Below are 27,394 nucleotides of genomic sequence, written 5' to 3'. Positions count from 1 at the left end.
CCCACCCCGGCCCGGTGCCCAGCCCTGCCTGTCCTCTACCAAGCCTAGCCGCTGGAGTCCGCCCGCTGCGGGACGCAAGTGAGTACTTGACCATGCGGCGTGCAGGGGCCGAGGGCCGAGGACCAGCGACAGACTCGGGGCCCCTGACACGAGATGTGGGGATACTGGACTCCGGCACCCAGGGAATGAGACCAGGCTGAAAAGGCGGATTACAGAGTGGAGGGAGCACACGAGAAGGAAACTCTGAGTCCTGCGGAGGGACTAGAAAAGGGAATCCGGAGCTGGGAAGCCTGGACCGAGGCTTTGGGGCCAGGAGTGGGGAGTCCGTAACCTTTATATGAAACCGCTTGGGAACCCCTGGGCTCAGGGCAGGCGGCCCGGAGCGGAAGGGGTTGCTCAGGCCCTGGCCAGTGCGGGGCTGGTGGGGGCTGGTTTGGGGGCGAGCTGGTCGTGGCAACCCAATAGTGGGGTAGCTGGCAGTGCCTGGCGCCCTTCGGGGCCAGGGTCAGACCCCAGGAACCGCGAGCGGGGCTGCGCTGGGTCCTACACGTGTGCCTTCTCCGCAGCTCCGCAGTTAGGATGGGAGCCTTGTGGGGAGAGTCGGCCCGGAGTCAGTTGGCAGATGGCCGCTGTGCGGGCGGCAGGGCTGAGATTGGGCGGCCCGTGTGACTGGGCAGCGGATCTGGTGGATCTGACTTTAGGGTGGCGGGACCTGGATGGGTCCTGACCAGGGTCCTCTTTGGAATCAAATGGACTGTCTGTGGCGCACGGGACTCTGAGCGGACAGAAGGTGCGGAGAGACGAGGTGGGTCTTTCCCAGGCAGGCGCTGTGGCTCGGCCGCCGAACAGAATGTCCCTGGCTCCTGGCATGGCCGTCTACCTAGCAGCGCCTGCCCAGCTGCTGTGTGTGTGGCGGGGTGAGCTGCAGCCGGTCACCGGGAGCCCCAGCTGTACTTTGCAAAGTTGTTTCTGCGCGACAGGGTCTGGGGTGAGGGATGAGGCAGGGAGTGAGAGTGAAGGTTGTGACTTGGCCTTGGGTTTGGGTGGCAAGGGGAGAACTCTGTACAACCCCCAGGGGACCTGAGCATCACCCTGACTTTCTGAGTTGAAATCCGAGGAAAGGAAGACATGGTGAAACTGAACTGCTAGCAGGCGCTAAGACGAGGTGAAAGAAGTGTGCATCGAAGGGGTGACAGCCTCGGCTCCAACACACAGTCAGCCCCAGTTTTAGTACAAGTCACCAGGCACCCCATGCTCCCCTCCTGCCCCCAGACACTTTTGCTCGGATCCCAGCTCAGCTAGTGGAAAGGCTTCTTCCATGATGCAGGGGGCAGGAGCCCAGGCATCAAGAGGGTCCTGCTGCCCCCAGCCCTTTAGCAACAAACCTTGTCCTGTTTTCCCTTTTGCTTCCCTGACACCCACCACCTCCATCAACACCCTGGTGGCTTTGAAGAGGCAAGAAGGAGACAAACAAAGTTCAGGTTTCGGGGTCCAACATGGGGCCTACTTGATCCTCTAACTCTGGCTGGGAAGGACTTCTTAGTCCTATCCAACTGCCCTGCTTTGTTTTCCCAGAGGCTAGGGGAGGGCCTGACTCTCCTGGACCCTACAATGATGACCCACCCTGACCCCAGCAAGAAGGGACGGAGTAGAAAGAATTCTCTGGGGCCCATGGTAGTGACCCAGCCGAGGAGTGATTTTCATGTGGGCAAGGGCAAGTCAAGAGCAATTCTAAACACAAGTGGGTGTCAACCTTGCTTATCCCCTAGGACCCCTGGGTGACATTAATGCAGACACCTGCTGCACACCCCTCCATTCCTCAGTGTTGAAAATTTGGTGATCACTATCGAGGATGAGGTTTCCCTCTCTAGTTTTTTTTTTAACTCCCCCCCCCTCTTTGATAAACAGAGTCACACCCCAATTATCCCACATTCGATTCTGATACTCTTTTCAGGGAATCGTGCTGTACTTTGAAAATCAGTTTAATTACGGGTGAAGTGAAGGATTCTGCATCAAGAAAGGAGTTACAGGCATCACACCTTCACCCAGAGTTCTGCTTTTCACACACACACACACACATACACACACACACACATACACACACACACACATACACACACACACACATACACACACACATCAAAGCCCCACAACAGCAACATCATGATAAAGATGATTAGAAACCAAAGAGAGAAGCCTTCCCTACTCTTGCCTAAAGCCACGCAGCTGAGTGTATGTCGGTCCACTGGTCCTGGAAAAGGAGCCTAGAGAAGCCAGCAGAACGGAGAGCTGGAGAGATATTTCAGAACGTAGGCCTCTGGAAGATGAGAAAGAAAGAAATCCACAAAATAAGGAAAGACCTAGAAAAGCATAATCCTTGTTTGCGCCCCAATCCTGAAACCCGCGCTGAGGGGGCCTCTTCGAACCGGGTTGATGCAAGCCCAGGATGAGTAGGAAAAGGTTCTTTGGCACACAGTGGGCAGCAAGCTTCCAGCGCTCGTTTCCAGTGAGGTGGTAGAGGCAGGAAATAGAAATGGAATCCTTCAGGGCTTGGGAGGATCAGTACATGTCAGAGCCACAAACGGCTGCCAGGGTGCAGGAGACAAGGAGTGGAAAGAATCTGTCTGGTCTCTGGTCTTAGAAGAAGCAGGTTCAAATCTCCCTTCGGCAAATGCTTGCCTTTGTAAGAGTTGAATTGAGGAAAACTATTTCTGCCTATAAGTCACTGTCACTATAGAATTTTGGTTTGGGAAAGGTAGCGTCTCAAGGCTTGGCTGCCTAAATGCATCTCTGATCCAACCACAGGAAAGTTCTTAAAGTCAGATGGGACACCTTCTCTCAGGCTTTAGATACCATCCAGTCATCTCCACCAGCACCACCCTGTCCCCGCTCCCCCTGGAAAGAACTCTGGAGTGTTCCACCAAAGCTCCACCCCTCTATCAGGCTAAACATCATGGCCTGATGTCTGTGTGCCCTGTGCCAGGAGCCGCAAGCTGGAGCTGAGTGGAGGGGTGCTGACCAGGAGACAAGGATGGGAGCCGCCAAAATCTTTGCTTCTTTCTTTTCCCTAAGTGAAGCCTGCCTCCTAGAGTGGGATGGAGAGACGGCAACCCACCTGAAGGATTCAGCAGGTCCTGTACTTTGACAATCCCTAGAGTGTTCCGCCCCTGGTCACCTACAAAGATTCATGATAAGAGAGCTGGGGAAGGAGAGAAGCTGAAGTGAGCGCTACAGAAAGGGAATAATGGTTCGGAAATTCTCCTCATCTCTTCTTGTCCATTGCTATCTCACCCTGTTCCATGTGAGAGAAAGGCGGGGCTTTCTACTCCCAGAAAGATTTACAATCTCAGAAACCCACAGGGGCAGTTCTACCCTAAGTTCGAATCTACTCGATGGATGGTATTGCATACCTGGGTTCCTTATGCCGAGGCCCTCTTTACACACCACCTCTTAGCTAGTAGTTTCACTATTCCCTTCTAGTCTACTCACTACTGTCAAAAAGAGGTACTGAAGATGCCTCTTTTTTTATTATTAAAAGATCCTTTTCCTGGGGCTTTTACAGCTCTTATCACAATCCGTACATCAATTGTATGAAGCCTATTTGTACATTATATCTAGACATTTATTTCCTATTGAGCCCTTAGTATCAGCTCCTCTTTTTCCCTCTGAAGATGCCACTTTTATGTCACCTCCATACCTAAAAGCCGCCCGTGACTTCCACTGCTCGGAGCAGTGCTTCTCAGGAGGGGTGGAGTCAGCAAGGGCACTGCAGGCCATCTTCCTGGTGCATTTGATGTCACTTGAAGAGACTTTATTTTTATATTAAAATAAACATGACTAAAGAGGAGCCCCGGTGGCAGAGTGGTTATACATTTTGCTTCTAACTGCAAAGTCAGCAGTTTGAAACTACCAGTGGCTCTCCAGAGAGCAGTGAGGCTGTCTACTCTCATATTCAGTGACAGTTTAGGAAACCCACAGGGGCAGTTCCACCCTGTCCTAGAGGGGGGATGTTATGAGTCAGAATCAACTTGATGGCATTGAAAAAGTATGAAATAAGAGTGCAAATGTGCTTGGATTTTTAACATAAGGTGGAGACCTCATAGAAATTTCATATTGGTGGCAGCTGTTTCAGGTTGTCTCCTAATCTCCCAGGGTGAATGGTCTCACTTACGAGTCTTAGGGGGTTTTTTTTGTTTTGTTTTGTTTTGGGATGAAAAACTGTAGACATGTTAGCCTAGATGATCAACTCTGAGGCCCTCTCAGCCTGACCCATTTTTCTTTCTTGATCTCCCATTGCCACACGGAGAGTCCAGCCATCCTAGGTTCCCCATGACCTTCTAGATCTGTCAGCTCATTCCCAAGACCATATAATTACTCTTTTTTTCCCCTTCATATGACTACTCTTCAGAAGGCGCTGGTGGCATAATGGGTTATGTATTTTGACTGCTAACTGCAAGGTCATCCGTTCAAAACCACCAGCCCCTCTGCAAGAGAAAGATGAGGCTTTCTACTTTTGTAAAGATTTTTAATCTCAGAAACGCACAGGAGCTCTTCTACCCTGTCCTATAGGGTCACTACGCATTGGAATTGACTCCATGGCAGTGAATTTTACCCCTTCTCCATCTTCCAACTCCCAACTCAGCCGCATGCCTACATTCTCTGAGGTCCCCAAACGTGATGTCACCTTACATGAACTTCCATCTCCCTGATCTTCCACAGGTAGCCTCAGGCCCAGGCAGCCCATCCTCTCACTCTGTACTCTGTTTGCCTCCCAAACTGTTGGCTCCTAGAAGCTAAGAGTCTGCTTCACCCTTCCTGAAGATCCCTCTTACCACGTAGAAGGAATGAAGGAAGGATGTAGCAACCCATTTCTCTGATCCCTGATTCAAACCTTGCTAACTTAAGTGCAAACCATTCCTGCCTCCACCTGAGGCATCAGGTTCCACCTTGGGGACCATGAGCCCTGCCCATAGTGCTCTTCCTTTGTTCCCATTTGTGCCCTGCAATTCATCTGGGCATCTGAGTGGTCACCCTCCTTCATGTATGTGAAGGGCCACACTTCCGTTCCCATTTTATTGGGTGGCTTAGTACTAGTTCCCAGTCCTGATTTAACCTGGCCCCCCGACCTGTTACTTGCTAAGCCTTAACATCAGGATTCCAACCCCCTTTACCTGCTTCTGGATTCAGCCTATGCAAGAGAAATATTTTCTACCATTTAATTTCTAGGTGGTGGTCTCTGCTTTGGACATCACTATGGTAACCACAGTGGGGCTCTGTGGCTAAGGCCCTGCTTTCCTTCTCTGGCTTCTAAGCTGAGAGTAGGTCCACATGGCTGTTGTCTCCTTGGCCATCATAGCCTCTCCATTGTGGTATCTCTGATTCACGATAAGCTCTGCTCTCCATGTTCATCTATCCCGGATATCGTGTTCTTCCCATAATTCCAGGAGCCCTGGTGGTGTCATGGTTATGCATTGGGCTGGGATCTGCACGGTCACCACCAGCAGCTCCTCAAGAAAAAGACTGAACTTTCTACTCCCGCAAACAGTTACAGTCTCAGAAACCCAAAGGAGGAGGCTCTGAGTCAGCGTTGACTTAGTGGCAGTGAGTCTGGGTTGGATAGCAGAAGCAGAGCCATGCAGGCTGTTCTCCCCATTGTAGGGATTGGCACCCTGAGATCAGTGGACCCTGGCCATCCATCCCCAGCAGGGTGTTAAAAGGCCCTGGGCTAGGGCAGATAGTCCTCTCCCAGAGCTGGACTCAGCATCTGTCTGGTGGGTTAGGTCCTACCAGCATCAACCAATCCAGTGGCAGTGTCCAAACCTGCCACTGAACCTATTCACCAGGACCTCAGCCCCAACTCCCAGCTTTCTGACATCTAGCAGTTTGGGGGCGCTTATTCCTCAGCCATCCTGTCTCCAGCTCAGACAACAGCTTGGCACCACACCCCACCCTGTCTTTGCCTGACCAGCCTGCCGGGCCATGAACCTGCCATTGCCTGCACCCCTTATGCCTTGCTATTGCCTGCCTGCCTCTTTCTTTCCTTCTCTTTCCAGCTTTACGAGCAGAGCTCTCCTCAGCCTTGCCCCCTTGGTCTGCTGTTACGAACCCATTCTTGCCTTGACCCGACTCTGGGTCCAAAGTAGTTCCCAGCCAGGATTACTGTTACCACACTGATTGATTCCTTCTTTGTGTTCAGGACACAAGTTGACACCCCCCCGCGAAAAGGCCCTTATTGTTCTTAGTTGGCATAAAGTCAACGCTCACTCTTGGTAACCCAGGGGTGCAGAGGAAAACTGCTCCATCGAGTTTTCCAAGGTGTGACCTTTCCGAAGCAGACCACCAGGCCTAGCTCCCGACACACCTTTGGGTGGATTTGAATCACTAATCTGTGGGCTAGAAAGCTTACCTAGAAGCTCCTTCTAAAAATATTCACCTCTATTTGGCAGAGAAATCCTTCATAGGGCCTGGGAGAGGAATGGGGGAAGTGAACCACTCAAGCACGGGCAGAGTTGAGGATTCAGTATTATTCACTGCTCTATCCTCAGCACCTAATTCAATGTCCAGTGGATGCCAAATCAAAACCCCCTGCCAACGAGTTGTCGGTTCCAAGTCAGCAACCCTCCTGTCTGCATAGGGTTTCCGAGGCTGTGAATCTTTCCTGAAGCAGACTGCTGCGTCTTTCTCCCTTCCAGGAGTTGGTGGGCCGAAACTGTCAACCTTTCCGTTAACAGCCCAACACTTAACCCACTGCTCCACCAGGGCTCTTTGTCCAGCGAATAACTCCAAACCAAACCAAACGAAAAAAAAACAAAAACATTGCCATAAAGTCAATTCCAACTCATAGCAAATCTATAGGTTTCTGAGACTGCAAATCTTTATGGGCACAAACAGCCTCATCTTCCTCCCTCAGAGTGGTTGTTGGGTTTGAACTACGGATTTGACAGCAGCCCAAGGTCTAACCCACAGCACTACCAACGACTGTTTGTGGTGTTATTGTTGTTGCTAGGTGTCATCGAGTCAGTTCAACTCCTATAGTCAACCCTATGTACAACAGAATCAAACACTACCCAGCCCTGCGCCATCCTCACAATTGTTCCAGCATGTGAGCCCATCGTTGCAACCACTGTGTCGATCCATCTTTGTCGATGGCCTACCTCCTTTTTGCGGCTCTTCTACTCCACCAAGCATGATGCCCTTCTCCAGGGACTGGTCTCTCCTGACAACATGTCCAAAGTATGTTAGACAAAGTTTCGCCATCCTTGCCAAGGATAGAAGGTACTAAATACTTGTTTAGTTCATAATAATAAAATGATTGGGTTGATTTTTCACCCTATTATTACATGTTGAGGAACCCTGGTGATGTAGTGGGTTAATCATTGGACTGCTAACTACAAGGTCAGTGGTTCAAACCCACCAGCCACTCCATGGGAGAAAGATGAGGTTTTCTGCTCCCATAGCCCTGGAAACCCAAGAGAGCAGTTCTATTCTGCCCTCTATGGTTGCTTTGAATTGGCATTGACTTGATAGGCAGTGGCTTTTCATTTTAGAATTATATGTGATTTTTTTAAAACCTAAACCTTATACTGAAGGTAGGTAGAGATGAAGAATGTGCCAAGAGAAATAAATTAACTTGCCAAGGTCACACCACTAGTAAATTGGGGAACTAGGATCTAAACTCAGATCTTTTGACTCCAAACCGCATTTTGGGGTGCTCTACCAAATTCCTTTCCTAAGTGGGGAGCTGGGCGAAATCTCTCTCTCCTCACCCCATCCTCTGGCCCTGGCAATCCTCATGCCTTCCTCCCAACTCAGCAGAGCAGGCTCCCTCCCTGCAGCAGCCATGGAGGGCTGATCACTCTCCTGCCCACCCGGCTTGGCCTCTTCCCCCCCCCCCCCCAGCTGGAGTCCTCAGTTCCTGAGGCTGAGAGCTGAGGTTCAGAGGGGCCAGGAAGGGGAGGGGGAGGGGGTGGGTGAGCTCCAAAACAGCCCAGGCAGCTGTCCCTGTCACAGAGAGAGGAGACTGTGTGACGGTGTGTGTCTGTCTGCCTGAATATCAGAGCACATGTGTGGGAGAATGTGTATTTGTGCGCCTCAAGCTCCAAGTCCAAGTGCTTATTATGTCTGAGTGGGGGCCCATGTGTGTCTGCATGTGTGTCTGTCTATCTCTGGGAACACACAGCCTGAACTTGGCTGTCTCAACCTCCTCTTCTACTGTGGCCCGTATCCCTCCACACCCTGTCTCCTGCTGTTGAGTAGAGGGTGAAACCAAGACCCAGGTATGGAATGCTGGGGGAAGGGGTGTTTGGAAAATTGGAAACCTGGAGTCAAAGCACAAGTCAAGGCAGAGTGGCGATGGTGGGATTTAACTGTGCCCTCACAGGCAATTCGAAAGGTCTCTCTTTCCCCAGCTCTGGTTGCCTCTGGAGAAGTGGGGGGGGGAGGGGCGCGGGCATGTTTTACTGTGGGAGGGCATCTGAGATATGAAGTAAAGGGGGACTTGAGGGCACATCTCTCTCTAGCTCTCAGTTCTATACCTTCTTCCTCCATCTTCACAGCTGATTTAAGAGGAGTTGCTAGTCCAGGCGGCTACAGGCCATTGGAGGAACATCGGAGCATCGTTGAGCCAAAATTTTCCAGCTCCAAGCCTCTGGCTCTTGTCTTCAAACCCGGAAAGGGGGGTAAGCTGAGCACACCCACCCCTTGCCTGGCTTCCCTGTTGCCCTCCCAGTCCTGCCTCTCCAACCCCAAGAAGAGTTCTAAAGTCTCATCTCCTCTGCCTATGAAAAAAAGCAGAGACTGTTCCTCAACCTCCTGTTTCCTTTTGACCTCTGACTCACCCCCAACCTGGCTTGGAAGGTGGAGAGCCGGGGAGGACAGCTGGGAGATCCACACTGGTGGACGGGCATTACCATGTGCAAATACAGGCTGCTGCCCATCTGCACCTTCCAGAACGGCTCCTAATAAATTCAGAACAGCCAAGTGACACACGTCTCAATCTAAGCTAATCCGACACATTAATGCCACCCAGCAGAGCCTGAAGGAAGCCCCTGCTGAAGGGAGAGGGGGTGGCTGTGGCCGCAGGGCAGGTGGATCCCTCCCTCCCAGATCTGCAGCCCTGTCCCTCTGGTGTTAGCCCCCCTCCCAGATCTGCAGCCCTGTCCCTCTGGTGTTAGCCCTCTTCAGACCAATGCCCGCAGTGCTCTTTCCTCTGCCACCAGAGGGGACCCAAGAGAGCTAGCAAAAAAAAAAAAAAAGCCTTTACAGGGAAGCCTTGGAGAGGGACCCCAAATGACGCCTGGGAGGCACTGTCAGACTCAATTGTGGATAGGGAGGACAGCAGCACAGTGGTTTTAGAAAGCCATGCCTACAGACTGGTGGCCGGGGTATCTGGGCAGGCATAGGATGGCTGGCCCAGTGCTTTGGAACTTGTTTTGATCCCGGAATCCTTTCCGGAGAGAAACCAAATGAAATATCCCCAGGAAGTATCAAGGAAAGCAGAGCTGCCTAACTGAAGCAGGTCTAAGGAAGGCCAGGCTGCAAATCCAATCAGAAAAGGTAAACCAAGACAAAGCATTCGCCCACCCGGGAGACTCACAGACCTGGTTCAGACCCCAGTTCCACGGCTTACAAGTCCTATGACCTGAACCAGGCGACTTTGTATCTCAGATGCCTCACCTAAAATTTCATCGCAGGCATTCCTGTGAGGGTGAGGAATCAGGAGGTGAAGCCACGAGCTAAGTATTTATAAATGATCACTGTGATTGATTCCATGGGAGAAACAGCAGATCAGGTTGAAAATCCAATCCGTCCCAAGGAAAGTGACTTGTTCCGTAGTATTTGGTGAGGGGCATATTGAGAATATGGGAAGAGTGTGAAGGTTGCTTCTTCTTTCTTTTTTTTTTTTTTAAGATACGAGGGTATTGTATACGGCACATCATAGTGAACATTTTCATGAATTCAATAAATATTTATTGAGCTGTTGTCGTTTAGGTGTATGTCTGTGCATGAGACCGCTGAATACAAGCTCTTTCCCCCTTAGGTTGCTTTCCCCACTTTCTATTCCAGGGCAACCCACAAGGCTTCAGGTAGAGAGTTTAGGGGGAATACTCCCCATAACTAGAACGCCCTGAGAGTTTGACCACCATGCACGCGGTCGGGTCGGTGTCTTCTCTTCCCTGCAGATCCCTCCGTCCATGGAGTTCGGCCTGCTCAGCGAGGCGGAGGCCCGGAGCCCTGCCCTGTCGCTGTCCGACGCGGGCACCCCCCACGCGCAGCTCCCGGAGCACGGCTGCAAGGGCCAGGAGCACAGCGGTGAGCGCGCGCCCTGCCGGCAGCGGAGGACATGACAGTCCCGTCGCTCCTGGCAACCGGACCTCCCGGTGGAAGGCAGGGGTTGGGGTGAGGAGGTCCGCGAGAGCGCGGGCACTCGGGGAGGCCTGGCACCGTGTGACCGGCCCCCGCCCCCCGCCCCCAGACTCGGAGAAGGCTGCGGCTTCGCTGCCGGGCGGCTCCCCCGAGGACGGCTCGCTGAAGAAGAAGCAGCGGCGGCAGCGCACGCACTTCACCAGCCAGCAGTTGCAGGAGCTGGAGGCGACCTTCCAGAGGAACCGCTACCCAGACATGAGCACCCGCGAGGAGATCGCCGTGTGGACCAACCTCACCGAGGCCCGCGTGCGGGTATGGCCGAGCCTCCACCGGGCCTCCCTCCCCGCCGCCCCGCAGCCTGCGGCTCGGCCCCGCCTGTCCCGTGCCCGAGTCCAGCACCCACTGCCCCCGTACCCTCCTGCGGCGCCACCTCGACGTCTCGCCACCAGCCGTCAGGCTCCTCTCCTACCCCACGCGAGCGAGCGCGGCTCCCCGCTTCACCCCTCCCGCGCCCCGGCCGCCCCGGGGCTCCCTCCACCCCGCGCCCCCGGCCCGGCGGGGCCCTGACTCCCTTCTCCCACCCCGGCGCCCGCAGGTGTGGTTCAAGAACCGGCGCGCCAAGTGGCGCAAGCGCGAGCGCAGCCAGCAGGCCGAGCTGTGCAAGGGCGGCTTCGCGGCGCCGCTCGGGGGGCTGGTGCCGCCCTACGAGGAGGTGTACCCCGGCTACTCCTACGGCAACTGGCCGCCCAAGGCTCTCGCCCCGCCGCTCGCCGCCAAGACCTTCCCGTTCACCTTCAACTCGGTCAACGTGGGCCCCCTGGGCTCGCAGCCTGTCTTCTCGCCACCCAGCTCCATCGCCGCTTCCATGGTGCCCGCGGCCGCGGCCGCGCCGGGCACCGTGCCAGGACCCGGGGCCTTGCAGGGCCTAGGCGGGGGACCCCCGGGGCTGGCTCCGGCCGCCGTGTCCTCGGGGGCTGTGTCTTGCCCTTACGCCTCGGCCGCTGCGGCCGCGGCCGCAGCCGCCTCCTCCCCCTACGTATATCGGGACCCGTGTAACTCGAGCCTAGCCAGCTTACGGCTCAAAGCTAAACAACACGCCTCTTTCAGTTACCCCACCGTGCCCGGGCCGCCCCCGGCCGCCAACCTCAGTCCGTGCCAGTACGCGGTGGAACGGCCCGTATGAAGGGCCTGGCCTAAGGATCCCACGCCCACCTCCCTGCCCAGCCCCCCACCCCCGCAGGGCGAAGGCGAGGGTGCTCGTTCACTGAGGGTCGTCCTGACTGGGTTGACCTTGCCCCAGAGTCTGAGAGGAGTGCTTGGGCAACTGGGGGGGTCGCCTGATAAGGAAAGGGGTCTTCTCTCTTCCAGGCCTGAGGTGGGACTGGGCCCTACACCAAAACGGTGCCCGGCCGGGGGCCCAAGGCTAGGAACAGACTCCTTTTCCTTCGTTTTCAAAGATAAATAAACCTAAGAGGACTGTCAAAAGCATGCGGACTGAGAGTTGCCATGGAGCCGTACCCAAACGCGAGCCTCTTCAACCCCCACCCGCCACCACTCCCATTTTCCAAAGGAAGCAAGATTGGGCTGGAAGGAGGAGCGTGATGGAGGGCTCAGACTTCTGTGGCCTCAGACCCTGCAAACCCCCTCCCCCCCAAGATGAGAAAGCCCAGGGACTCTTGGAGGGGAAAGTACGTGTGTGTGTGTGTGTGTGTTTCCAAGAAGCCCTGGTGGCAAGGTTAAACATTCAACTAATCCAAAGGTGAGCGCTCCAAACTGCTCATTGGGAAAAACCATGTGGCATTCTGCTTTGGTAAGGAAACCCTGTGGGGACATAGTTTTCCTCCGGCCCATGTGGTCGCTGCATCAGAATCCACTAGGCAGCAATGAGTCTTACATTTTCTGGGGTACTGGGTGTGTTATATCTAGAGTGTGGGCAGGTATGGCGTGTGTGTGTGTGTGTGTGTGTGTGTGTGTGTGTGACAGACAGGCATGGCATGTGTCCTGGGCACCGCTTGGAGGCGCCAATGAGCAGTTTCCTATAGTTTCCATCACCAGCTGTGAGAGATCATCCAGCAATTTAAAAACTAAGGCCACAGGTGTTCTTTTCAGTAGGTAGGACTGTAGTGCTGACAGCCTGGAAACCTCTCGCTGCTAGCATCAGCCAAAGCTGGTGCTGCAACGCCACTTAGTGGTCTCCTGGAATATAACTGATAGGTCCGGATTCCAAGGCTGTGCTTTGCAAGTGTAAACCACACGGAACACAAGAGGGGGGTCGACCTGTGCTAACATGGAGTAGTAAAAATGATCCTGAATTCTGCTTGTGAGCTTAGCTGTCACTTCCCATTTCTGCACCTAATTTTCACTGGATCATATGAAGAGTTGGGGTCTATAATAGCAATAAAATTCTGGTTTGTAACAGATATTTATCACGTGTCTACCGGGCAAAGGATTCTCATTTATTATCTGTGTGTGCCTCTCATCCTTCCACATATTATCTTGGGCTACCCACCTGACAGTCACCCACTAATCCCAGCAGCACTCTGCTCCCAAACCCCCAAAGGACCTCTCATCTTGTAGAGATCTTTATTTTTTTATTTTTTAAATAGAGCAAGTAAAAAGAGTTATAGATAGAAATATAAATAATTCTACTTTGAGGATCCTCAACAGTCACACTCTATGCCAGGGCCTGTTTGACCTTCACATTAAAAATAGAAGCATCAAAATAGTAGATCACATCCCCATCTCAAAGATGAGAATTCCTGTCTGTCATAACTTCTTGTCAACTTAGAGCACACATCCTATGGGGAAAATCATGTAGGTTAAGGTATACTAATGATTTTTCCTGAACCTAAGCTGACCCTTTCTGTGCCCTGGGGAGGAGAGAGCCTGGGGGCTTTCTCAGTCTCACAAGTTCTTCACTGGCTCTTGGTCTTATGTTTCACATTGGGTAAAATGTAGGCTTGGCAGAAGAAGTGAGTGAAGAGGATGAAGTAGCTTAAGTACAAGACAGCGGCCCAGAAGCCATCAGCTGTGGTGCTCTCACACCCATGGTCGTGCCTCCACACATAAGTCAGGAAGCAGACTAGGGCTCCAGCAAACATCTGCAGGATCTGTAGGCTAGTGATGAACATGGAAAGCATTCTGGGAGGATTCATTCTGAGGGCCTTCAGCGAGTAGTAGGTGTACATGATGGCATGCACGCCGAAGTTCATGGTCATGTACCAGCCGCCAGCAGGAAACTTGTTCTTGTACGCAAAGGATGTATACACTAGCACTGTGCTGTGGTGGTACCAGTGCACAAAGATGAGCGGCCGCTTACGCAGGATGATGAAGGCTGTGTCTCCTAGAGGATAGGAAGGCAAAGCTAGCACACCTCCTGGCTCTAGAGCCCCAGACACTCCCACCCTGAGGGTGGGGACAGAAGAGGGACTTCTAGGGAGGGAAGGGGGATTTATGCAAAGCACCTGAAGCAGGGCTTGGCGGAGAGGTGTTGGGCCTCAGGTGGGAAAGGGGCTCTCCAAGGGATGGGTGAGGGGAGGATTCTAAGCAGGGCTACTGAGGAACAAGGCCTGGACACTCACCAAGTTCAATAATCTTGCTTAATATAAAAAGGATGGACCAGAATTTGATCACAGAATTTTCAGTGAAGCTGGCATAGCACACAGAGTATTTGAAACCTATCTTGTATATCAAGGTCCCCATAAAGCTCCACGTTCTCACTGCTCCCAGGATACTAAAATCGGACACAGAGAGAGAGAAAAAGAGAGAGAATGAGAATCAGAGTCAACTCCAGGTGCACTCCACTGTCTCCTATGGTCTGGCCAGCACACTAAGCTCTCAGCTCTATCACCTTCCCACCCTTCGAAATGGCAAGGTGCCTTCAAGGGAGTATGGTTACAGCTTCTGAGATCCCAGGATCAATCTGAAAGATTGAGGGCTAGGGAAAGGCCAGGGAATGCTGGGAATGAAACGGAGGAAGATTGGATTAGGGAACAGAGTTCGTGGGAGGAAGTAGGTGCCTTGAAGGTGGTGAGAGTCAGGATGGGTAAGACTGGAGACATTTAGGGGAGGAGATGTGGAAAAGAACTAAAGAAGTGACTGGAAGGGCTTGAGAAGGTGTTAGGAGCTGGGACTATTAGCAGCTAAAGAAATCTGGCAGAAGGACACAGACTCCGAGACACCACAAAGGATGGCACAGAGAAGACCGGTTTGGGGGCCAGGAAAAAAGGCAAAGAAGGGAGGATGGAAAGAAGGTGCACGCTGGGGCTGAGAGAATGGAGTGGAAAGAATCTTAGGAGGCAAGTTGGGCAGAGTGGGGGTTAAGGCTTCAATTCCAGTTGAAGTTTTTGGAATGGGGGGAAATGGGGAGTTATGGTCTGGAGGCATGAGGGGGTGGAGGAATATCTTACCTGAAGATGGCAAGGCTCAAGGACCAGAGGAAAAGAGGCTTCTGCAGGTTGAAACTTTTCCGTGCCTTCATGTATTTCTGCCCCAGAGCGATGAGCACCAGGTAAGTGAATGCTATGGAGAAGGAGGCTGACCTAAGGCAGAAGGCAGAGAGAATGAGTTCGAGAATGGGTGCTGGCTAGCGAAATGCCCACTCCTATGGCAGTGCTTCCGCCTCGTTGGGTTGTGGCAAATTGGGAGGAGCAGCAAGCCAGTCCACAGACACTGCTGAAGACCTTTAGCACAGAGTCGGGAGAGCCACAGGAAAATGTGGAAGATCTCCCAGCAGGTACACAGGAACGTGAAGAACAATGTGATCATTGTGAATGATAGGAAGTCCCTAAACACCAGGACTATACACACATACACACACACACACACACACACACACACACACACGACAGAGGAGAATCATCTATTTGATTTTTTTTTAATTCACTGCCATCAAGTCGATTCCGACTGATCGTAACCCTGGAGGGCAGGGGAGAGGGACTTGACCTTCTGAGTCTGTAAGGTTTGGAACTGCTAACTTTGTGTCTAGCAGCCTGACTCACAGCCCGATCCGTCTTGGGGTTGTTGTTTTGGGTTTTTTTGCATTTATTTTTTAGTATCATTTTCTTGGGGGAGGGGGGGCTCTTAAAATTCTTATGACCATCCTATGCTAAGCACACTTGTACAGATGTTGCAATCAACGTTTCCAAAACATTTTCTTTCTACTTGAGCCTTTGGTATCAGCTCTTTTTTTCCCCCCTCCCTTCCCTACCCTCCCACCCTTGTGAATCCTTGATCAGTAATATATTACTGTTTTACACTGTCCGTTGTCTCCCTTCACTCACATTTCTCTTATTCGTGGGGTGGGCGATACCAATTCATGTTGATCTCACTACTACTGACTCCCTGCCGCCCCCTAAGGCAGGATAGAACTGCCCCTGTGAGTCTGAGACGGCCTTGCTTTGCTCCCACGGAGCGGAGCGGCTGCTGGTTTCCAACGCATAACCCCTTCACCACCAGGGTTCTTGGAATAAGGGTTTGGGTCAACCTTATTCCTCAGCGACCACGTCTCACCAAGACTCTCTGAGCCTCTGACAAATGTGTCTTCCCGTGGTCCTCTCCCCATCCTCTCACTTCTGGCGTTCAGTTCTTATCTCCTGGAGGCCCCACACCACCTGCGCACTACTGGAATCGCGATGGGGTTCGGCGGGGAGGGGGGAATCTGTGCGGGCTGGGGTATGTTTGGGGCGCAGCTCTTAGGAAATCCTGGTCTCTCCTGGCCCCGCAGAGCGCGCTCTGCTGGGTCGGACCTCGGCACCGCATGGCTGTTCCCTGTTCCCAAGTCTCACCAGTATTCATCCACATAGTCTCCTAAGTTCTTGATGTCCTCGAACCTGTAGGGCTGGCACAGCTGTTCCATTTTGTAGGTGACATTCTGGGACTTGGCCATTGCTGCGGATGTCGAGGGCCGGAGCGTGGGGAGCTGGACCGAACCTCCGGACCCTCGGGATGGAATGGACCCAGACCGTACTGATCTCGGGACCAGCCGCACAGAGCGTCCGAGGGAGGCACGTGCGTAGCAAGCCCTATGGCCCTTGTCAGCGCGGTATATATACTTCTTGGAATGGCAAAGCGAGGTTCCTGGAAGCGAACCGCCCCCCTCCTGGTCGTTACCCAATCTCCACCGAGATACTCCCTCCCCTCCCCCTCCCCGCCCTGGACCTCAGCTCGCTCTCTAATTGGACATCCTCGGATTGGTGCATTCCACAGGTGCCTCGCACACCCCGCCCCAATTCCTACCTAGCTCCTCTCTCCCTGTCTACTTTTCCATCCTTTCTTTCTCAGCCCTCCTCTTCCCACCTTTTTGGCTTGGCCCCTGCCGACTCTTGAAGTGCCTGAACTAGCCAGTCCTCTCCTTGCTCCTCTGTAGCCTTTGCCTTAGTTGTCTTTAACCCAGACCCGCCAGGCAGTGAGGAAAAAATGACGTCCCTACTCAGAGACAGGGGGAGGGGGGGGGGCGCTCAGTTTCCTGGTGAGATAGTAAGGGGGGTAAGGGGGAGGATGAAACCGACTAGAGCAAGGTCCGCCCAGAGGCTGTCCCACAGTGCCTCTTAGCAGTGGGCCTGTCGTTGCGCATGGAAGGGAGATGGATAGTAATTACTTGTTGAGGTTGTTGATGTTGATGTTTGAGGAGGCTGTTGCTTGAGGCTCTCTGATTTCTTTACAATTTCAGGCATTTCTAAACTGTGCCATCCTGACACCCAATAATAACCTTGGAGAGGATAAGATCATCCTCCAGGCTTCTGCGGTTATTGTCTTCAGGTTTTCTAGGGCCTCCCAGGGCCTAGGGAGGAAGAAGCTCCATGCATCCATCCCCCCAGTTCTGCCGATCAGCCACCCGCCCTTTGTTTGTCTGACCATATCATCTTCGTCCGGGACCTGTGTACCCAACCCCAGAGAGATGAATTGTTATGGTTCTGGGTGTTTGCCATCCCTTAGAGAACTCCAACACTTGAAGAGAAAAAGCGAGTGAAAGAGAGATAGACAACACTTGCAGGCAGGACCACAAGTTTGAGATAAGTTGGACGAGTGCAAAGAGAAATCAAGATGTGGCTATCACTGGTTAGATGCAGCAATGGCCACAGGCTTTGAGATGAGAGAACCCAAATAGAAATTACTTCACTTCTTGAATCTCAGCAAGTGTCCATACAAGGGCCTGGTGAAAATTCTGTCCGTGACAGTTTACATGGTTCTGAAGTCCACAGATTCTGGTTCTGCAGGTAGTCCCCTGCCATTGTTTGAAAAAGAATGCCCTCTCGCCCAGAAGAGGATTCTGTTTAAAATTTAAATTGGACCTTGCTGCTTTCTTGCTTAACACCCTTCCAAAATAAATAAACAAACTCTCTGCCAGTGAGTTGATTCCAATTCATAGTGACCCTATAGGATAGGGTAGAACCGCCCCTATGTGTTTGTGAGACTGTAACCCTTTACAAGAGTAGAGAACCCCAGCTTTGTCCTGAGGAGGAATGGCTGGTGGTTTCGAACTGCTGACTCTGCAGTAAGCCGTCTACTACACCACCAGAGCTCCTCTCAGCACCCTTCAGTGGCTCCCAAATGCTTCTTATGTAGCCTGACACTCACAAGGTGATCAATGCATGCTTGATGGCTAATAAATAAATGTAATAATTACTGTTTCAAAAGTTAAAGTCTCAGGTCCTTCATTAAACTGCCATGTGATTTAAGGCAAGATGCCTAATCTTTCTGAGACTCACATTCTTCATCAGAAAATTACAGTCATATTTGCTTACCTGCCTCTCTCACAAAACATTGTGTTAAGTATACAAGTGAGATGTTCCTGAGTTTCATCAGTATAAATAACATGTACTTCGCTCAAATCTTTCCTAACACCACACACATAGTGGGTATTCTTGTAATAGTTGTTGGAGGAGTGATTGAATGGATGGAATCCTCAATCTACAAAATCTGGGTGACACCCATCCTCTATCTGGGTCCTTCGATGTTACCAAGGGACAGAGATAAGACTATGGCTCATCTTTTTCTCTATTTTACTTAAAACTGCATGTCTATTTCATGGCTTTCCTTTCAGCTTATTTTAACTGAGATTCAGTATAAAGAACTGGAAATGAGTATGAAGACACTTCTGGGGGGCGATGAGTTATGACTGGTGCTTGCTCAAAGCTTAAATTGAACACTGCCCTTAACAGACATGATTTCATTGGAGCTTCACAAACATAATCCTGAGGTGGATATCATCTCCCTCTTACATACATGAAAGCTAAGACTGAGGGATGCCTGGTGATGTCTTAACCTAGCTGACAAGTGGCCAAGATGGGATTTGAACAGATGGACCATGTCTCTAGAAGTAACGCCCATTGGTGTGTGTTGCATGAAGGATTAAACAGGACCTCAATTTCCAGCCTAGGGAGTTAGCTAAATGGGGTCTAGGAAGAACAACCTGTTTTTTGAGGAAGATTATAAAGTTCTATTTGGGGTGTGTTTCTCTGAACACTCTAGAAGATTCTGCTGGTGCATTTCTCTAACATACAGTTGGAAACAGGGAGAGAAGTTAGGCCAAGAACCCACAGAAATGGCCCCTGATAACACAAATGATTCAAACTCCAGTGTGAGTGTGTGGGGTGGGGAGTGTAGCAGACAAAAAGCAAACTCACTGCCAACTCATAGTGATCCTGTAGGACAGGGTAGAACTGCTCGTGTGGGTTTCCAAGACTGGAACCTTTGGGAATAGAAAGTCTCATCTTTCTTCTGCAGAGCCGATGGTGGTTTCCCAAATGGCAGCCCAATGCATAACCCATATACCACTGGGACTCCTTGCAAATGACTGGTCTTTTGAAAATCCCACGAGCCATGCCTTGAGTTATCCGTTTCCTCGCCCTACCCCACACTAAGCACCTCTTCTTTCTCTGTTCCGAGGCTTTCAGAAGAACTTGGAATGAGAAAGAATGAAAACAAAAACATGACAGCACAAAACATGTGAGGAGCGTCGAGTGCTCCACCACAGTAGTGGTTCTCAACCTGTGGGCCGCGACCCCTTTGGGGGACGAATGACCCTTTCATGGGGGTCGTCCAATTCATAGCCAAATTACAGTGATGAAGTAGCAACGAAAATAATTTTATGGTAGGGGGTCACCACCATATGAGGAACTAGATTAAAGGGTCGTGGCATTAGGAAGGTTGGGAACCACTGCTCTAAAGGAACTTGCCCCACAAAATTTGCCCGACCTTGCTTCCAACAAGGTCAACACACTCTCTTTGTCTCCGCCCACAGGATTTTGCCCACATGGCCTTAAGAGTAATTTCACTTCTACTGATGGGGTGCAGTTACTCGTATATAGTCCAGACGGTCCTGGGCCCCTTCCCCTATCTCAAATGATAGTTCTCATTAGTACACTCATCCTTAAGAAACCACACAGCATCTGGTATTTGGTGGCCACTCAAAATATGTCTGTTAATTTGAATTTAATAAGCACCTAAAAGAACATATAAACAATAAGCACAATAAAAGACTCAAGTAACCTAGTAATTATGAAAATGCAAATTAAAGACTATATTTCTAGTATGGTCCCAATTAACAGTCGTTAAACTAGGTAAAAACTAACAATCCAATGCTAGTCAAAGCTTTGGAAATCAGGCCCATTCACACCTGGCTAGTAGCCAGGGAAAGGGCCCTGTGGGAGCACACTTGGGTAACATTTAATAGGAATCAACATACCAATGTGCTGATTGGTATGCTTTGACCTAGTCTTAAACCTAGGGACTTAACCCAGGGAAACGCTAAAGGATAAACATCTGCATATATTATATTACTTATATCAACAGGAATCAAAGTAATAGAAAATGGGAAACAACCTACTAATGAATGATTGAACTCTTGAATGCTAAAGCACAGAATAGCTGGTAGTTACTAGAAGAACGTGGAAGACTATGAAAGTCTATAAAGTTCTAGGAAAGGAAAACATTAATAGTCATAGACAGACTCTACTAGCTCACTTTTCTTTCTTTTTCTTTTCTTTTAACTCAAAGACTTTGTTTTATTAGAGTGCATGCGTTACAATTGGTGGGAGAGGGTAGATATACTGGGCAACCACGGCACAGGTTAGCTTCAGATGCCAATCCCGATGGCCACGGATGTGCCCAAGGTGCCGCCACTCTGCCTCATGGTTTTCCCACTGCTGCCCATAAGCTCTCGACCCCAAATTCCAACCCCGAGTCAGGAAAAAAGTGCCGAAGAGCGCCCCGGTCGCCATGCCCACAGCACAACCCATCACAAACCCCATCTTCACGTGGTCCAAGCAGGAAAAGTCTTTCCCTCTTAAAAACGGTCCTTCTTAATGTTTTAAACTTGATGTGATAGCCTCTGTAATCCCACACATCCAGAAAAACAGTGTTTTGAATGGCCTAAGAAATTCTCAGGCTATGTCAAGTAAAGACTTATGGGATGCCCAAGACTGCAGATCTAGTATGGCTCCAAATGTGTAGATTAAGAATGTGGAAGAGCGTGATACAATTGATGAATGGATTGCTACAAGAGCTGCAAGAGCCCCCAACAAAATGATTTATTTTTTTTAAAAAAAGAATGTAGAAGAAATATGAATGAAAAGAATATTTGTAAAGCTTTTACAGAGGAAAAAAATGGAAGAAAACTATAAAAAGAAAAAAAACTAGAAGGAATTGTTCCAAAATGCTTAAGAATTTGTCTTGGTGAAGTGGACAAATGGGTGATTTTAAACTGTTTACAGAATCAGTAGAGGAAAACACAACACGTGTGAAGATAAAGCATGCATGTTTCAATTTCTTGGATTTTAGTACTTTGCCTATGTCCTGTCACCAAATGACTTCTCTGCTTCAAGTTTTGCTTATCTAGGATCCTGTATATCCCTATCGGATTCCCATATTTACCAGCACAGTATTATTTTTAAATTTTTTTATTAATTGGGAGTTAATGCATAGATGGTATCATTCCATAGTCCAATCATGTGAAGGTGAATTGTTCAGTGACCACCACAGTCAGTTTCCTGCCATCCTTTTTCTTCGGGGACTCCTTGGCACTGTCTTCCTTTTACACACCCCCCACTGTATCCCATCCTGCCCCCCAAACCCTTATTCTACTTGCAGTCCCTATAGGTTCATCAGTCCTTGGTCTCATCAACCCAAACACATAAAACCACACCACTCATATTACTAGTGTCTTGAATGTTCTTCCTTCTTTCCGCCTGTGCCTTCATGGGCTCTTCTCCCTCTTCACCTCCTTAATGCAGCTGCTTCCAAAGCCCTGGCCCTGGCCCTGTGCTGCTTCTTAGGCACTTCTTCCTGGTCCCTTGGTAAATGGCTAAGGAAACAGACTAGTTCATTTTCACCATGACACCTATGATTTTCTCGTGAGTGACTCCTAATTAATTATCTTTTGTTTATCTTGACCTCTATTTTGTAATTCTCACTTCAATTTCTACCTGTGGATTGGACTTCACCTGGTTTACCTGAGTTACATAAAGGTTGTATTCCTTCAGTGTGTAGAAACCTAGCACACTTTCGTCCCACACCTGTTCCTCTCGTCCTCTTTAAGGTTTTGTTGTGAATTGGGTGAGAGGTCACAGAGCAGGTAGCCAGATTTCTTTTTCTTTTTTTGTGTGCCAGATTTCTTTTCAAGTCATACATTAAGCTTTATCTGCTTGATTGTAAGTCTCACAAGGGAACATCACTTGGTCCACTTTCTCCCTGCGATTTCCTGGTTCCTTTTCTCCTCCTGTCCTAACTCTCTGAATGTTATCCTTGGGGAAATGCTGGCCTTTTGATATTTTTTATTTACTTAAAAAATATTTTTTATTGTGACTGACATGAAGGTTTAGAGCAGATCACTAATTTCACACAAACAATTTATAAGCATTATGTCTCAACTCACCCACTGCAATCCTCTCAATGTACCACTGCTTATGCTGATCCATACTACTGTTTTCCTGTTTCCATGCCTCCTTCATGCCCTGGGGCAACTGCTGCCCCTTTGATCTGATGGATCTTAAATGGTTGATCATTCTAACCCGGGAGTGAATTCAGTTCCAGGCCTGAAGGGTGACTAAGGGATTCCACTAGTCTCTGACCAATCAGAGTCAATACCTCAATCCACTTGGTGACAGATTGATTGGAGAGCCTGGTAGGTTATTTCCCAAACATGCACACAGGCTGCTTTATCTGGGACCTTCAGGTGGACTAAGGTGATTGTCTCCCATCCTTGTTCCCACCCAGCCCTCCACTTGGCTTTTGGAGAGGTCCAAGCAGCAGCGCAAGTAGTGTTCTCAATAAATGTTCTCCTTTAAAACTGTAAAAAAAAAAAAAAAGAGTCAATACTGGCTCCTAGGGACCCTGTAGGACAGAGTACCCTGTAGGACAGAGTACAACTGCCCCTTATGAGTTTCTAAGACTGTAACTCTTTTATTGGGAGCTCACATAGCTCTTACAACAATCCATACATCCATTGTACACTTGAACATATGTTGCCATCAACCTTTTCAAAACATTTCTCTTCTCCTTGAGCCCTTGGTATCAGCTCCTCATTTTTTCCCTCCCCCCGACCCTCTCTCCTGCATGAACCCTTGATAATTTATATATTATTATTATTTTCATATCTCATACCGACCACTGTTTCCCTTCACCCACGTTTCTGTTTCTGTTGTTCATCCCTTTTGTGGGGGAGCAATTTCTGCCCTCACCTTCCCCCTGACCTCATGGTATCGCTACTCCCGTTATTGTTCCTCAGGGGTTTATGTCCTGCATTCTCTGTGCTGAGAGCTTTTATCTGTACAAGTGTACATGCCCTGGTTTAGCCACATTTGTAAAGTAGAATTGGGGTCATGATAGTGAAGGGGAGGAAACATTAAATAACTAGAGGAAAATTGTATGTTTCAACAGTGCTATACTACACCCAATTTCCAATTGCCTACAGATGGGCTTTGGGTTTCCACTCCACATTCCCCTTATTCACAATGACCCCATGCACACCTCATGATCACATAGGCTGGTGTGCTTCTTCCATGTGGGCTTTGTTTCTTCTCAGTTAGATAGCTACTTGTTTATCTTCAAGCCTTTAAGACCCTAGATGTTATATCTTTTGATAGCAGGGCACCAACAGCTATCTTCACTACATTTGCTTATGCGCCCATTTGTCTTCAGGGATCGTGTTGGGAAGGTGAGCATCACAGAATGTGTTCTTGCATTGAAGGAGTATTTGAGTAGAGGCCCAATGTCCGACTGCTACCCTAATACTTAACATAAAAGTATATGTACATAGATCTATTTCCCTATTGTTATATATAAATATATTTACATAAAGATATCCTTTGCCTCCTAGTTCTTTCCTCTAGACTGTAACTCTTTAAGGGAGTAGAAAGCCCATCTTTCTCCCGAGTAGCGGTTGATGTTTTTGAACTCTGACCTTGAAGTTATCAGCCTATATGTATCTCCTACACCACCAAAGATCCTGACAATATTATCTGAAAGTAGATTATTATTAGTCATGTAGAGATGTCTCCAATTCATGGCAACCTTATGTAAATTGAATGAGCCCAGTCTGCCATGTTGATGATCATTGGTATGTTTGTGTGCATTGTTGTGACCTACCTGGAGGTAAATACTGCTTGGGAATTATATTTTTAATAAGCTTCCCAGATGATTCTTATGCTCATTAAAGTCTGAGGAATGTTGAAGTGAGATTTTACAGACTAAACTCCAGGGGAAATATCTATACAAGGTGCTGACTTTTATACTTTTTGACTAGGAAACACAAGGAAAAATACATTTTCCATTGTAACCCTAAACATATATATATATATATATATATATATATATATATATATATATATATATATATATATATATATATATATATATTTTATTTGAAACAAAATCATTCTTTCATTCTATAGATTTTTAAAAAATACACATCATGACTCATTAATAGGCTACAATCCTGTACTTTGAAAAGCACTGGCTTAAGTAGTGGTCAAAAGGAAAGAAATTATCTGTTAGGTCCAACAGAGTCTGATCCCTACTACCACCAGCACCAATTATCATTGAGTTCATGCTGAGCCCTCGTGACTGCAGCTGCTTTATGACAGAACTATGCTCCATAGGGTTTTCTTTCTTTTTATTTGACTCTAATCAGGTCATAGCCAGTAAGGCCTCTGGGTAGGCATGGCCTTCTCCTGAGGATTCTGGAAACTCCTGTCTTCCTCCTGGAGCGGATACAGACTCTCTCTGCCTTCGCGCTCCTGCTGTTGAGACACTCAGATTGCTGAAGGAGACATGTGAAGACACCCATCAGGGTTGAGATGCTTCCACTCCCACTTGATTCACAAGACCTTCTACCCACTGGCCTGTGATCTTCCTGCATTTGACATCATTGCATGTGCTGTGTGAGTCTAAAGAGGAATTTATGGACTAGTATGGGACATATGGGCTAACATTGGACTTATGGACTTGATCTGGACTGGGCGGGGCTGTTTTCTCAATATACAATTGCTCTTTTATATAAAGCTCTTCCTTACATACAGATGAGTGTCTCTGGATTTGTTTCTCTCGTCAACCCAGACTAACATAGCCCCCTCAGATTCTGACCTAATCTTTCCAATGTGGTTGCCACTTTGAGCCCATATGGATAGTTCTGGAAGAACTATGGAGGCTGAGCTTTCTTCACTAGCCAAGATAAACTATTTATTGCTTGGCTCTTAGATGACATCAGGAGGAATTTTTGGCTTAAGATTTAAAATCATCTCCAGGAGCTCATTCGCCACCTTTGGTGGCGCCAGAAAGTCTAGACTCAATGAGAATTTGAAGTTCTAGTCTGTGTTTTTCCCTCTTTTTGATCAGGATTCATCTATGGAATCTTTTATCCAAATGTTCAGTAATGGTAGCCGGGCACCATCCAGTTCTGGTCTCATGGCAAAGGAGGCAACTTGTCCACAGAAGCAGCACTAGCCACACAATCCATGGCCGACTCGACATTTCTTCTCCATCTGTTGCTCAGGGTGAATTGAGAGGCCATTGTTATCCCTCAGATGGACACCTGCAAGCTTTGAAAACCTCAGCGCTACTCAACGAACTAGGAGGTAGGACCAAAAAGACAAAAACCAAACTCACTGCCACTGAGTCGCTGCTGACTCATTATGACCGCATAGGATGGAGTAGAATTACCCCTGTGAGTGTGCTTGATACTGGAGCCTGTGACTCTTTACCGGAGTAGAAAGCCTTGTCTTTCTACTTCGATGCAGTTGGTGGTTTCAAAATACTGTAGCCTAAGCAGCAACCTCTACTCCACCAGAGCTCCTCTAGGGGGTAGACCAGAAGCCCTAAATACATTATTAGGCCAATTAATTAGGATGTCCCTACACTTCTAAATCAAGGAACCAAATTCTATGAGGTGTTTGGTTGTACAGAAGCAGCTGCTCTTTCTTTCCCCACTTGTCATCGTAAATACACTTATCACACAACTTTGCCAAATGTACTCTTACAGGTATATAACTTATTGCCAGCAATTATAAGAATCAGCTGTGCCACCCTACTGTTAATTGATCTAATTTCCCCATCATTGCTAACTTTCCTCCCAACCCTTAAACTCCCCAAACCAAACTCGCTGCTACTGAGTCAGTTCCAACTCATAACAACCCTACATCAACCCTGGAAGGGACCTTCGAGGAGCCCTGACAGCACAGTGGGCTATGCACTGTGCTGTCAGCCACAAGGCCAATGGTTCTAAACCAGCCAGTTGCTTCGAGGGGGAAATTTAAGCTTTCTGCTCCTGTAAAGATTTATGGCCTTGGAAACCCAAAGGGCAGTGCTACTTTGTCCTCTAGGGTCACTTTGAGTCCCACCTCTAATTATCACCAAGGAACTCCAGTCATACAGTTACCTTTTCTTATCTTCGTATATAAATGAGGTCATATAATTTCTATCCTTTTGCGATTGCCTAATTGTATTCCATGTATCTTCAAGTTCAAGGCCTAGTGTGGCATGTCTCAAGACTTTGTTTCCTGTACTGTCTGAAGAGTCATCCATCTTACTTACCACGTCTTCTTTCTCCACACTCACCTGCTGGTAGAAATGTAGGTCATTTTCACCTTTAGGCTGTTGTGGATGGTGTCGCAATGAATATTGGCTTAGAAGTCTTTTCTGAGTTTCTGCTTTCAAGTCTTTGGGGTATATACCTAGGGTTGGAATAATTGGGTCCTACGGTAGTTTCAGTTTCAGGGTTTTTTGTGAAAACAGTCGCACTGTTTGCCACGAGAGCTCTACCAGTTTGCATTCCCACCAACAATGGCCACATATTCCATATCCATATTTTCCATTTGGAGCAAATAGTCAGACAAGCTGGATTCTGTGGAGAAGAGTGTGGCCGTGTCTCACCAGTTATACATGGGGTTATGAATTAGAGCTGGATGGATGACACCTAACAACAACAGCCAGCTGTGGATTAGGGCTGCACCTTCCCCACATTATGCCAACATTTGAGATTTTTTTTGTTTGTTTGGTTGGTGTGATTGGTTTAATTTTATCCATCATAGTGGGTCCATAAGGAGCCCTAGTGGTGCAGTTACATGTTGGCCTGCGATCTGCAAGACTGGCAGTTCGAAACCACCAACAGCTCTGTAGGGGAAAGATGAGGCTTTCTACTCCTGTAAACAGTTACAGTCTCCAAAACTTACAGAGGTAGTTCTATCCTGTCCTGTACGGTCGCTACGAGTCAGTATTGACTCGATGGCAATGGGTTTATTTGTTTCAGTGGATCCATAGGGGTTTCAGAGACTGGTTTTTCAGAGTTACCAAGTTGACTCTTTTAAAGAGTAAATACAAATCTCCAATCTTTCTGTTAGCAGCCAAGAACATGAGCTCTTTGAGCTACTCAAGGACGCCATAAAAGCTAAATGCCACATTAGAGAGCTCTTGAAAGCAAAGTCTGTAGCTCACTCATCTATGAAGCCCTACTTGTGCTTTGCATGTATGAGTGAACTCATACTGTGGCTGGATGAGTGAACACATGAGTGACCCACCCCTGCCCTGACACATT

At 48.9% G+C, this 27,394-nt stretch overlaps 2 protein-coding genes across 2 annotated transcripts; one reads left to right on the top strand and one right to left on the bottom strand.

Annotated features, from left to right (window-relative positions):
• Window positions 1-10,193: 10,193 nt before the first annotated feature.
• On the top strand, window positions 10,194-11,548 carry PITX3 (paired like homeodomain 3). Its single transcript, XM_075534626.1, has 3 exons — window positions 10,194-10,311; window positions 10,475-10,677; window positions 10,961-11,548. The coding sequence occupies exons 1-3, from the start codon at window positions 10,194-10,196 to the stop codon at window positions 11,546-11,548; spliced, it is 909 nt and encodes a 302-aa protein (XP_075390741.1).
• Window positions 11,549-13,280: 1,732 nt separating this feature from the next.
• ELOVL3 (ELOVL fatty acid elongase 3) lies at window positions 13,281-16,252 on the bottom strand. The gene is made up of 4 exons (XM_075535151.1): window positions 16,152-16,252; window positions 14,775-14,906; window positions 13,947-14,098; window positions 13,281-13,708 (listed from the first exon to the last, which is right to left on the bottom strand). Exons 1-4 carry the CDS (start codon window positions 16,250-16,252, stop codon window positions 13,281-13,283), a joined length of 813 nt encoding a protein of 270 aa, XP_075391266.1.
• Between the last annotated feature and the right edge of the window lie 11,142 nt (window positions 16,253-27,394).

This window comes from Tenrec ecaudatus, chromosome 16 (assembly GCF_050624435.1).
Source record: "Tenrec ecaudatus isolate mTenEca1 chromosome 16, mTenEca1.hap1, whole genome shotgun sequence".
In the NCBI taxonomy this organism is placed as follows: Eukaryota; Metazoa; Chordata; class Mammalia; order Afrosoricida; family Tenrecidae; genus Tenrec; species Tenrec ecaudatus.
This window is presented reverse-complemented; position numbering and strand designations above follow the sequence as displayed.